Source organism: Callorhinchus milii, unplaced genomic scaffold (genome assembly GCF_018977255.1).
Source record: "Callorhinchus milii isolate IMCB2004 unplaced genomic scaffold, IMCB_Cmil_1.0 Scaffold633, whole genome shotgun sequence".
Taxonomy (NCBI): domain Eukaryota; kingdom Metazoa; phylum Chordata; class Chondrichthyes; order Chimaeriformes; family Callorhinchidae; genus Callorhinchus; species Callorhinchus milii.
The window spans coordinates 14,642-27,942 of record NW_024705374.1 but is presented as its reverse complement, the minus strand read 5'-3'; the positions used below and the strand labels follow the sequence as shown (position 1 = coordinate 27,942).

The window sequence follows — 13,301 nt, the reverse complement described above, 5'->3', positions numbered from 1 at the left end:
TACATCGGTCGGGGACATACGTCGATTTGTTGGCTTTGCATCCTATTACCGCCAATTTGTGCCAAATTTTGCTTCGATCGCTCGGCCGCTGCACCTCCTCACGGCGAAAAATCAGAGGTTCAAATAGGGCCCGGAGGAGGAGAAGGCGTTTCGCGGCCTACGCGATCGATTGGCGTCAGCACCGATGCTGGATTACCCTGATTTTTCTTTGCCCTTTATTTTGGATACGGACGCCAGTGATACGGGCATTGGTGCTGTCCTATCTCAGTGTAAGGGCGGCGTCGAACGTCTTGTAGAATATGGGAGCCGCGTTCTCTCTTCGGCGGAATCCTGCTATTGCGTCACCCGTCGAGAATTATTGGCTATCGTCCATTTTGTTCGCCAATATCGGCCTTACCTATACGGCAGTAAGTTCATTGTGCGCACGGACCATACGGCCTTGCAATACTCTTTGAAAGTCGACCAGCCCTCGGGCCAGCTGTCGCGATGGTTGGAAACTTTACAGGAGTTCTCGTTTGACATTCAGTACTGTAAGGGTTCTCGTCACGGTAATGCGGACGCGCTCTCTCGACTGCCGCATGGTACCGCCTGCGCATGTGCCTCGGGCACAAATCGGTGCACGCGGCCCCCTCAGCTACTTCGACCTGTCATGTCCGCGGTGGATAAGTCCACGGACTCGACCTGTCCTGAGCCGGCTGATTGGGTTTTAAACTTGCCGCGTTCCGTTTGCGTCCGCGAACAGTTGTTGAATGATTCGCTTGCAGCTTTGCGGGTCAGGCGAGCAAGTCTAAGGGGTGCCCGTCGTCGGATGGGGTGCCTGGGGCGGCTCTCCGGACAGATTGCTTGTGTGGAGGGATGATTTGCGGGCCGTTGGCGCCTGGATAGTCTTATTTGAAAAAGTTACTTGGGTGACCAAAATGACAAGCGAACCAAATCATTAAAGTACAGCAACAAAATATAAATCAAAAGAAAAAAACAACACTACCACATGAGCAATAAAAAATATTCTGAATTTAACTCGTAGTTAAATAAAAAATTATATATTAAATTCCCTGCAGTGCTAATCGGCTCGTACAGGTTACCTCCAGGTTGATCACAGCGGACGTGCGGGTCAACTCACGTAGATGCTGGCCTGCACGCACGCCTCAGCGCCCGTGCACTCGATGGAGATCTCAGGTGGCGCGCCGCCTAGGCACTCGGCGACGCGATGCGCCATGTCCTGCGGGCCGCCCAAGGAGGCCTCGGCCTCGCTGCCGCCCCCGACAGGAGGACGAAGTCGGCGCCCAGCTCCCGCGCCTTCGCCAGACGCTCGCTCGACAGGTCTGCAAAAATGAGAGTGGTTACCCACATACGTGCCAAAGAAGTTCAACATACGTACGCACGAGCCTCTCAACGCAGCGGATCGCAAACTGCGGTAAAGCCCTTTCGGGGAGGCCACAGGCTGCCGTGTGGATCGTTACATAATACCTGTGGTGGTGACGATGATAGTCGTAGTGATAATTGATGACTGTTTATGATGGTGATTGCTATGATGGTAAGGAGTGATGACAATGATAGTGATGAAGATGACAATTATGACAGTGGAAAGCATGATGATGGTCAAAGTGATGATGGTGGCTATTACGATTATGATGGAAGCTATGTACCTGTGATGACCACCTTTGCCGCCCCCATCGCTTTGGCCACGAGGAGGCACACGAGCCCAATGGGACCTGAGGGAGGTGGATCAAAGAGGTGACATCGCTCCCCACGTCTCCACAATGTTTCGAATAAATAATACTGATTCCACAGTACCCTCATTCAGACTGCGTGAGGTGAGTTCGTGCAAGTCAGGTGAGGTGTGATAAGGTTAGGTGCGTAACCAGATGAGGTGTGGTCAAGTAAGGTAAGAAACCAGGTGAGTAGTAACCAGATGAGACCAGGGGAAGTTATTGTCCAGATGAGGCATGGTCAGGAGATGAGCAACCAGTCACCAGGAGAGTAGTAAGCAGGTCAGGTGATACCAGGTGAAGTGCGGTCAGGTGGTAAGGGGTAGCCCACCTGCCCCGCAGATGAAGACATAGCTGCCCAGTGAGACGCCGGCGCGGCGGCACGCGTGGATACCCACGGAGAGCGGCTCAATGAGGGCCCCCTCCTCATAGCTCATGTTGTCGGGAAGCCTGCACCGGACCAGCACCGCCATCACCATGGTTACTGGTGAAAGCCCCCACACCTCTCCGCCAACCACCCTCCTCCGTATTCTAGTCCAGGCACAGGACTTCTCTCTCCTTCTGTCTCCGTCTCTCTGCGAGGTGCATTCATTCTCAAGCCTCTTCATGCAAGGTCACATTAGATGTTCTGCAGTGTCGCAGTGTGCTGTGATATAAGCTCAAAGAAACAGTGACACATAACAGTTCCAACCAGCACAATACAATCCCAAGTGTTCCCTTGTTCTAAGCAGCATGGGAAAATGCTCTGCTTTTCCAGTTTTGAGTCAGTGGTGGATATTCCTAATGACTCCAGCAGAAAATGTTTGTGGTGACCTAAGTGGAAGAGAAGTTGGCATCGCACATGGTAAGATGAACAATAGGCACATATGGATCCATATATTGATGACAATATATATTAACCCTCGCCACTGCGATGCAAATTGTGCAGGCTGCATTGAATTATTCAAGGTTCATTCAAATTATTCATTGAAATTATGAACTGATGTAGAATGTAGTCCCAACGCATTGAACAAAACCGTACAAACAAGACGGTCAAAACGACACCAGAAAAAAAGTCTGTATATTTCAAATCGAACCACTGGCCATAATTATAACAATCATTGGAGCACTGGGAAGGCGGCGGGGGGGCGTGGGGTGAACGACTCCGAGTCTACTGAACACTGGCGGCGCTCACTTGTAGCAGAAGCTGGCACTGTGTGTGTAGTAGCGACACAGGCTGCCGTGGTCGGGAGGCGTCGCGCAGAAGAAGATGCTGGGGGAGAGGTTGTAGCGACCGTTTTTGCAGAATTCATCGTTCTCGCGCGGCACGCCGGGCTCAATGGCCACCCGGTCCCCTGGGCACAAGTGCGACAAAGGCAACGATCCCCTGTATAGCCTTAACAGACTTTTTGGGGCAAGTGCTATGAGCGAGCACCTATGAAGGCCAGCACGGCACACGAGGGGGTGGGTGGCCAGTACCACACCCGTCCGCCTTTGTCTCCCGAGTGACGATGTTTACACATCGCACCAGGTACTCAATTGAAACCGAGTCAACTTAGGAGAGGCCCAGGACCAGTTCAAATAATCCTCACTGATGTTTGCCATGAAGGGGAATCGAACTCGGGTTGCCGGGTTCGTAGCATGCTAACAACTACACTACCGCTCCCATGAAGGGGTGGGTGGCCAGTACCACGCACAGCCGTTTTTGCCTCCCGAGTGTTGATGTTTACATACCACACCAAGTACCCATTTAAAGCTCCGTTGACTTCGGGGAAGCTCAAGACTAGTGCAGATATTCAACACTGATGTTGGCCATAAGCGGTAATCAAACTTAGGTGGCCAGGTTTGTAGTGCCGTACGCTAACGACCGCAATCCTGCTCTCCATGGACAGACGCACACGTGCACATAGACATGCGCACACGGATGGACACGTGGACAAATGACGTTCAGAGCAGGCGATGGATGATGCAGGGTCAAGTCACACAGCAACTCCGAGCCTAACTATGATTCCCCGACAATGATTCATTACAATTGTGTGGCAACCTTGTTGTGAATGCATCTTGTGTCACGTGTGCTGGGCCTATTGTGAGCATTTCGTAAAAAATGTATCTGGACCGTTGGCGTGTTTTGCGTGTATTGCGTGTATTTTTGCGTGTTGTGCATTCGAGCTCCATAAATGTCACGAGCTGTGAGCACATTGTGTGCAGCGAGTGCGTCGCCCGTTTTTTTCACCCACGCCACAAGTCTTGTGTGCATCTTGAGCACGTCTTGAGCATTTAATTTACTCTCTGCATGACTCCTGCATGTTATGTATATTGTAAACATGACGAATGCATGTTGAACTTCTTTTGTACTGTATGTGGCCAACCATGCTTATGCAAGGTGCATGGAAGGACAACAACTAATGCACAAAAAGTAGTTCAAAGATTTAAAAGGTCATAGCTCCAGTGGCTTCCTAATATCGGAAGCATTCAAGACGGCCGCAGAATCGGATCTGAAAACGTGCGATGCAGTGACCGTCTTCATTCAATGGTTAGCCAAAAGCCGCTGCAGGAATAATATAATCATAACGTAAGCGTATCCATATATTGGGCGTGCGTCGTGTGTTTTGCTCAAGGTGTGCAACGAATCTCGTGCTTGTCACGTCGTCACCCATTTGCAAGTTGCGCGGGCCAGGCAAACATGCCCATCATGTATCGCGTTCACGTAACACGCTCCGCGAACGTTCTATCACAAGGAGTCTTGCGCGCGTCGCGATCATGCCGATAGTGCGCTGTGCGCGGCGAGGGCGCGTCCGTGCCGCAGACCAGGAACGAGGTGGGTGACGCTGGCCCCCACGGCGCACACGGTGCCAGCCGCCTCGTGGCCCAGCACCATTGGCTCTCGAAGTACGAAGTCTCCAATGCGGCCGTGCTGCCAGTAGTGCACGTCCGAACCGCAGATGCCCACCGAGTGCATCTTGAGCAGCACCTCTGTTGGGGGGTCACATGGCACAGAGGTGCATGCATACCCACACATTTACTATCACCACCACCACAAAGACAAAAATCCCCCTGTAGCCTTAACTAACTGTAGGAGCAAGTGCTGTTAGCGAGCAGCTATGAAGGCCGGCACGGCACACATGGGGTGGGTGGCCAGCACGTCTCCCTAGTGGCGATGTTTACACATTTCACCAAGTAATAATTTGAGACTGAGTCGACCTAGGGGAGGCCCAAAACCAGTTAAGATAATTGTCACTGCTGTTAGCTATGAAAACTTGTGTCACCACGTTCGTAGCACAGCGTGTTAACCGCTACACCACCAATCACCACACGCACCACCACCACCACACTCACACCTTCACCACCACTATCACCGCAACACCCCTCCCTCTTTTCAACACTATCACTGCCACTGCACTCACACCGTCACGAAAAGACAAAGATCCACGTTATAGCCTTAACAGACCCAGGACCGCTTTAGATAATTGTCACTGGTATCGACCATTAGTGGGCATCGAACCCGAGTCGCCAGGTTTGTAACGCAGTGCACTAATCGCTTCTCCATTGCACCCCACACCGCCACTACCTTCATCACCACTGCACTCACACCGTCACCACCAGCGTGCTCACACTTTAATCACTGCCACCAATCACACCATCACCACCGCCTCTACCACTACCCTCGAGGGTTTGTGACGTGCACTAGGGAAGGGTGGATGCAGTGGTTGCAGGATCCGTGTGTGTAGGCCTATTCGAGCGTGGGGGCGGTAGCTTAGTGGTTAGCGCGATGTGCTACAAACCCGGCGAGCCAAGTTCGATTCCCGCTCATGGCCAACACTAGTGATGATCATATGAACTGGTGCTTGGCCTCCCTAGGTCGACTCAGCTTCAAATTAGTACCTAGTCCGGTGTGTAAACATCGCCACTAGGCAGACTAAGATGGCCGGGCATGGTGCTGGCCACCCACCCCTCGTGTGCCATGCAGGCTATACGGGGGAGTTTTGTATTTGCCTACTTGAGGCCAAGGTGAATACCCCGACTAAAGCTTCCAAGCTAGCATGGCCATTCTGAGAAATACGGGTCAGTGTCAATCGCTCTGTGAGATCTCCACATGGATTATTTGTTGCATGACGGAACGTTGAAGAGAACTGGGAATAAACATGGGGAATATACCAACTATACTGAAACAAAAAAAACCCATTGTGAATTGGTATATGTTGTTTGTGTTATATTATTCATGTTATAAGATGTATCCCCCTCCCCTTGTATTTGAAAACAAAAGTTGGTGATGTGTCTTATAATCCAGTTAGGTGTACATGTGTAGAGGGGAGAAATTCACGGTGCGTACAGTTAAGCGGTGCAACTGAGGTCGAACAGATGTGCGTGTTGCAACATGAGGTTTGCACAGACAAACAGCCCGTTATTAAGGGGAGAAGCGAGTGCAACCGAGGTCAAACAGGTGCTACGCTGTGACCGGAGGTTGACGCCTAGGAAATGGGAGATGACGGGTGATAAGAGATGAATGGGGCAACTGGCGCCAGCCTGGTGGCAGCTTAAGTTGAAGCACGTGAGGGATCGGGATGAGCAGGGTGATATAAGCGCGAGTGTGTATGAGAGTTTGGAGTTGTTTCCGGAAACCAAGAGTGAAGACATCTCACCGCTGCAGCTCCAGCCGTCAACGGGATCTCAACCCTCACGCCGTCGCCGGCCGGGAGTTGGCTGAACCCCCCGCCCGGGACAGATGGGTGAGCGGGTCTGAGGGAGCTTAGGTGAGGGCAACGGTGGAGATGCGAAGTTGCTGTGTGCAGAGTCTCTGAATGCGAAGACGCTGTGTGCGGAGTCGCTGAGAACAGAGCTGCTGAGTGCAGGATAAGTGAGGTGCAGAATAGATAGGAGCGGGGAGAAGTTGATATGTGACCGTCCAGATAGTTATAGGTGTGCCTAGAACTGGTGCAAGAATAGGTGAATAAAGTGTAAGCAGATGACTTGTTACAACGTGTCAGTGCGAGTAATTTTGAAGACCACTACACATGTGTGAGACCAGATTTGTATAACTTGACACTGAGCACGCATTTGCAGTGCATCTTACAATCAATGGTTCACATTGCACCATTCCTGTGCTTTATTTAATTTATTTTCCTTTCATCCTTTTTGTTGACCAAGGTCATTTCTTCCAAGTGAGACTATTCTCCTGATCTCTCGAGAGTTCTCACACGGTTAGACAATATAAACGTTCAGCCACTAGAGGCGCTACCATTCAGATGTATGCCTTTGACAACTCAAGGAATCACCGAGATGGTGGGGAAAGGATGATTTCCTAGATACCTCTCTACTTTTTCCACTGCTGGACGGATGGGTGGTTTCATGGTTGCGATTCGGCTCTTACCGTTGGGGCCCGGCACAGGCATTTCCCGGTTCACCTGCGTACGCAGAGTCAAGGAAGAGAGAGTGTACCCACAGCAGTGAAGAACGCAGCCTGATTGTAAAATGCTCACAAGCCTGTGGCTATGCTCTAACCACTATTCAATTCTGTACCCGATGAGAAACCCCCATCATAAATAGAAAACAACAGTGCAGGCAGGAAAAAAAACTGTATTAAATCATGCATGCCGACTCTTGTACTGATTAGTCCTGTTAAGGATGAAACCAGTCGACAGTTGTCTCTGTCTCAATGCTTGCCTATTAGTTGGGTCACATTTTCTCGAATTGATTTCATGGTGATCTAAGACAAGAGAACCAGAATTCCGTTCTTCAGTAACTGTTGATGATTTTTTCACCACGCGTAAAAGACTGGGTGCTGTATGAAGCTTAAATCGCTGTAATAAGTCATTAATCTCGCCCACTCGGTTGACTGGAACAATCCATCAACGCAAACATAATGATTACTCCTGGTCTGTGCCAACTCAAACTCGGCTACATTTACCCCGGTTCTGTCTATTGAGTACTTTGTTGAGCAATGGTGATCATTATATCACTATGTAACACAAATTTTGTTCCTGGGTACGAAGTGTTGTTGTTTTTTTTTATTGCTTATGCCTAAAAAGTATAGAAAGTGGCTATTATTCCCCACAAACTTTGCTTTTGGAAATAACACTACCAGGAACAATTTGTTTTGTTACACAGTGGTTATTCACCTCCTTAGCACTCTTATTCCTCTTCTACCATTGTTACGGTTTCTCATGAAAGTCACTCCTTGATTCCTCCACCCCCCATGTTGAGGACACAGTCTCCACCGGGCTGACACGGTGGCTGACACAGGTCATGGAGTTCAACCCCAACCCGAACGCCTGCTGCTGTATATTTGGAGTTTGCATGTCTCTCTCCCCATGGTTGCGTGGATTTTTCTCTGGGTCCTCTGGTTTTTCCCTCCACATTTAGAATCAACATCACGCGTTTGGAGTATTTGGCTGCTCGAAATTTCCATGTGATAAGCCACTTCGTTGAGCTATTACTTTGGCCTTACCTGGTAACAAATATGAAGTTTAGTTTAGACTGATTGGACTTATCCATGCCATGTTCAACCACCAGATCCATCATTCATTATTTTTCCTCTTCATATTCCCATATGGCTTTTACTCATTCCCCATTCATTCAATTCATTCATCATTATTTACTGCCATCAATTTAACTTTCACCGAATTCGCGCATCACAGATTTTCCCCCATTGCTTCCTCTCGTCTCTTTCATTCACCTCATCTCGACCATTATATTCACATGTACCATTGTTAATTCCTTGGTTAAAGTGCTATATAAATTCCTTTAAGATAAGATTCACTCACCCACTCAACCATTCACTCACTCACTCACTCACCCACTAATCACACTGCAGGTCACAAACACGTTCCTCTCTCTGCTTCTTCCCTCACACTGCTCCACTCTGGAATTCCCTCCCATCGTTTATTTCTTCCAAGCTTTGCTCACAGAGACGTGTCAACGCTTGCATATTATTACTCGTGCTATTTGTTGTTGGCCGCTTGACATTTTTGGCCCATGCTCCGAAACTGACAACAAATACTGCCAACCTGCATACTCAGTACATAATACTCAGTAGGGCGGCCCGAGAGACAGTCGCGGAAGACACGAGGAGAAACAAGAGACTGTGAGCGGGAGAAACTGAGACGATGCGAGTGAAACACAGATACGTGTAGACAAGACGGATATATGGGAGAGAGAGTGAGACGCAGAGAGACGGGAGACATGGAGAGATAAATTAGATTACTCTATATGAAGAGGGGCACGGAGACAGATACGAGTAAGAGAGGCATAGACAAAAAAGATATATACAGTATACAGTACAGAGATAGAGAAATACACGGTGACCAAGACAGACAAGCAATGGGAGCGACTCGCACGAAGAGAATCAGTCCAGTTGACATTTACGTCAACTGTTGGGGTATCCCTGTGCACGCGTCTCTCGTAGGACAAGAATGCACTGAGAGTGGCAGTACTTACAGTCGACAGCCGCATCGTTTACTTCAGCTGATCGCATGAACGTGCAACGCGACAATACACAGAGCTCAAAAACACAACTCACCCCGCACGGCCCAGCCTACGCAGCCGTGGTTCAGCATCAACCAAACTTACACCACCGCTGCCCATCAACGTCAAACCCCCCGGGACCTCCCTCCCCGGGCCGGCCTGGCTCACTCTACCGATGCAGGCGGCGCGAAACCGGCAGGGCGAGCAGCCTCAGCAAGCCGGCGGGGGATCTGAGAGAGTCTCCCCGTGCTCGAGTTTCTTACCAACCCTCGCTACGGCCGGTTACTCACCAGCCGGAGGTCTTTGGCCGCGTACACGACGACCGAGGTGTTGTTGAGAGCAGCCATCTCGTGGCTGGTTGGCAATGGAGATGGTGTTGTTGGCAAGGGGAGCGTGAGTGTCCGTGGTGTTGATGCTGCTGCTATCCTGCAGGGGACACGAGTTTGGGAAATGCAGTTTTGTGGGTTCCCTATAGGGAGCGCTTGAAAGATCCTCCCTTCCTCTTTCCCCATCCCCCGTGGCAAAGGTCGTTTTGTCAACAAGCCCCTTAGTTTTAACTTGTGTCAGCGTTTATGAGTTTTTCATTAAACCGTGTTTACTTACACCGGGCCAGCCTCCCATTACACAACATCCGACTGGACATCTGTGAAAAAGAGCTTCAATATACATAAGTTCACTGGATGATGCATTCACCAATTACCAGAGGTGTGGACTCGAGTCATGTGACTTGGACTCGAGTCAGACTCGAGTCATGAATTTGATGACTTCAGACTCGACTTGGACTTGCATAACAATGACTTGTCCCACCTCTGCCAATTACAACTGGGATGTTCCACGTTTGAAGCTCGATTTTCGTTCGACATTTGCAATATCATCCAAAAGACATAAATGATACACGGCGCCACAAAAAAATCAGACCCCCCCCCCTCAAATATGACGTCACAAAGCTGTGCCCCCCACCCCCAAAAAGAAAACATGCTTCGAATCGCTTTAAACTACTGTATTGTCATTGTCGTGCGTATTTAATGTGGCGCTGCACTCTGATGTTGTAGGAGAAAACATTTATTAAAAAGTATATTTAATTAAGTAGAATGTGTTGTTTATATTTATTTAAAGTTGCGCATTTTGATGTGACGTCAATTCTTTCACGATACAATTACTTTTACTGTAAATCACATTTTTATAAATAAAAAAATGTGGGGGCCGACGCCCGCCTCCCCGCTCCGCTGAGCGGGCGGGGCGCGACGTCCTCCCCCTTCACTCCTCCCCATTCCGCCTCGTCGGCCGCCTCTCGCCGGGCCCCCGCCAATCGAGTGATCGCCCCCCCCCCGCGCCAACGCCCTCTCAGAGGGACAGAGCTTATTGGCTGGCTCACCACCACCCGGGGTTATCTCGCACACGTCCACGTACACCACCACAAAAGCAAACGCGGTGGCGTGCACGCGCGCGCCTCTGCAGGCGCGTATTTCCCACGCACGCGCGAAATCACGCGCGCCGCTACAGGCGTTCGTTTTACACAAAGGCTAGCGCTAATGAAAACGGCGGTATGAATATGCGCGCAAACCTCTGGGTGGTTAAGCCCTATTCTGCTTGCACACAAAGGCTAGCGCTAAAAAATGAAACGGAAGTATGAATATGCGTGCACACCTCCAGTGGGTTAAGCCCTAAACCGCTTGCACACAAAGGCTAGCGCTAAAGGACTGCGCGAAGTTGCGCACGCGCCTCGCCGTTAATGCTATTGCTGCTGCGTAAACAAGAGCGAGCGTTGGCGAGCGAGTTTAACACACCCCGCCCCCGCCTTAATACTCGCGCAGCACGGCTGCTCGGACGCGGGCGCGTCAGCGGCCGTCTATGTTTTAATACGCGCGCGCGCCTCGCAAACACTCAAATTACCAACACCACGCTGACGTTTCACCCACACACACAAATCACACTGCACCGATACTCTATTCTAAAGTTTATTAACGGCGCGTTTAAAGAAAAACCCTGTACGGCCCGGAGCAAATATTGTACGAGCAGCGCCTAACCTATTACTACCCAATCCCTTATGTGTACCCCCACTCTATTACTCACCTCACAGACGCACTCACGGTGTCGCACGGACGCGGTGGGAGTCGGATAGACGGCGATCAGAGAGGGCTCTGCCTAGGGTCAACTCGTAGCGGCACTTGTTAGCGTCTCACGGATGTTGCGAGCAGCTGGGAGTCGGTCTAGATGGCTGAATGGCTGTAGGAGAAGTTCCTTTATCCTTCGGTATAGTCACGTAGGTAAATAAAATAATAAATAAAATAAAAGATAAATATAAATAAAATGTTATTAATCTTTTATTTTATTTATCATTTATTATTTGTTATTTTATTTACCTACATGACTTTACCGAAAGAACCAAGAGTATGGATCCTTGCAGTCACGAAAATTTCAAATCTAGAAAGTTCCTTTATAATTTTTCGCTCCCCCCTTTTTTGCCCTGGGATTCCGAAAATTCAGGGTTATGTGACATCATCCTGCACAGCCAATCGGGCGCCTACCTTTCGATTTTCAAACGTTTCACGGCCGTTACCTAGGGCATTACGTCACGCTACCCCCCCCCCCCCCGCCCCTGACTCAGCCGGTAAACCCTGAGCGGCCGCATGGTCAGTGCGGACCACGAAATCCCTGCCATAAAGGTAGGGCCTGTAATACTGCACAAAGCAGACCATTGCCACCAGCTCCTGCCAAGTAACACAATACCGCTGCTCAGCCGGCGACAGGATGCAACTAGCATAGGCAATGACCATCTCGACTGCATTCTTCACCTGAGACAGGACAGCCCCTATACCCAGGTCACTAGCGTCTATGTCTAGGATGAAGGGCAGGGAGAAGTGAGGATAAGCCAAAGGGGGCACGTTGGAGAGGCGGTCGCCTACTGTGACGAAAGCGACCTCCTCTTCCTCTCCCCTTTTGAACTTCTGGTTCTTAGCGGTCAATCCATGTGTAATATGAGGATATATCCGGTCACTGATGTATCACAACTCGTCATGGTGATTGGCTCTGCCGGTCCTGGTTTACAGCCAATGGGGGAAGCCTGGGGGCATGGCCCTGACGTGATGGAAAGGTGACAGCTATAAGGATTGGTTCTGCTGGCTTTGGCCACAGCCAATGGGGAGATGAGTCAGGGGCGTGGTCCCGGGAGATGACGAGGGAGCCTGGAAGATTCCATGCAGGCTAACGAGGATTGGCGGAAACGTACCACGTGACCCGGGTATTAAATAGGGGTGGAGACGAACGACACGTGGTCAGAATGGGAACGAACAGAGGAGGGAGGCCACGCGGGAGCGGGGCTCCGAGTTGCCACGTGGCAGTGCGTCTCTCTCTCTATATCTGTCCCTTCACGCTGCCTATCAGTAGCGTGAGTAACTGTAAGATAAGTGGAATAAAAGACGAATTCCAAAAGTCGCCTCAACGAGCTTTATTACATTGGTGTCAGAAGTATCTTCTGAGACCGTTTGGACGATCCTTCAAGATGTCCAAGTACCTCAGGAAGAACAACCCACCGGACCCTCCGTCGGAGGAAGAAGTTGAGGCGGACGAGGATGAACTGCTGGGAGCTGGGGCTCCTTTGCCTCCGGCTGCTGCTCTCCTCGGCGCCGCTCATCGCCGACAGGCTGCAGAAGCGACGGCCTCGATGGCGGACGAGGGATGGCGGCTAATGGCGGAGCAGATCGAGTCGCTCCGCGCGATTTTGCTGAATCTGGTGACGGCGGTCGCATCTCAGCGGCCCTGGTCGGCCACGTGGGTTTCAGCCGAGTGCCGATGACCAGGAATTTCAGCGGGAATCGACATCCGCCATTGCTCCTGCCGCGCGGGGAGAGGCCTCCATCTTGGGCGGGGCGGCTGCGATGGAGCCGCCGGACGCCATCTTGGGAGGGGCTGCTGCAAGCGGCCGGACGCCATTTGGCGGGCTGTCGCCACGTGGCCGCCGGACGCCATTTTGATGGAGCCGCGAAGAACGCGGGAAGCGGGAATGGAGACGCTCGAGGCGTCGGACATTCACCGCGGACATCGCCTTCCTCGAATCAAGGAATTTATCGCTGGGGGCACTTGGAGTGCCTTCACGTGGTGCTTGGAGTCGGCCTTTAGATCCGTTCGATGGACGGAGGCGGAGGCACTGGA

At 50.8% G+C, this 13,301-nt stretch overlaps 1 protein-coding gene across 1 annotated transcript; it reads right to left on the bottom strand.

Moving 5' to 3' along the window:
* Positions 1–1,111: 1,111 nt before the first annotated feature.
* On the bottom strand, positions 1,112–12,783 carry LOC121852250 (sorbitol dehydrogenase-like). Its single transcript, XM_042346337.1, has 10 exons — positions 12,664–12,783; positions 11,754–12,103; positions 9,440–9,575; positions 7,057–7,090; positions 4,497–4,661; positions 2,884–3,043; positions 2,041–2,159; positions 1,647–1,712; positions 1,258–1,322; positions 1,112–1,219 (listed from the first exon to the last, which is right to left on the bottom strand). The coding sequence occupies exons 1-10, from the start codon at positions 12,781–12,783 to the stop codon at positions 1,112–1,114; spliced, it is 1,323 nt and encodes a 440-aa protein (XP_042202271.1).
* Between the last annotated feature and the right edge of the window lie 518 nt (positions 12,784–13,301).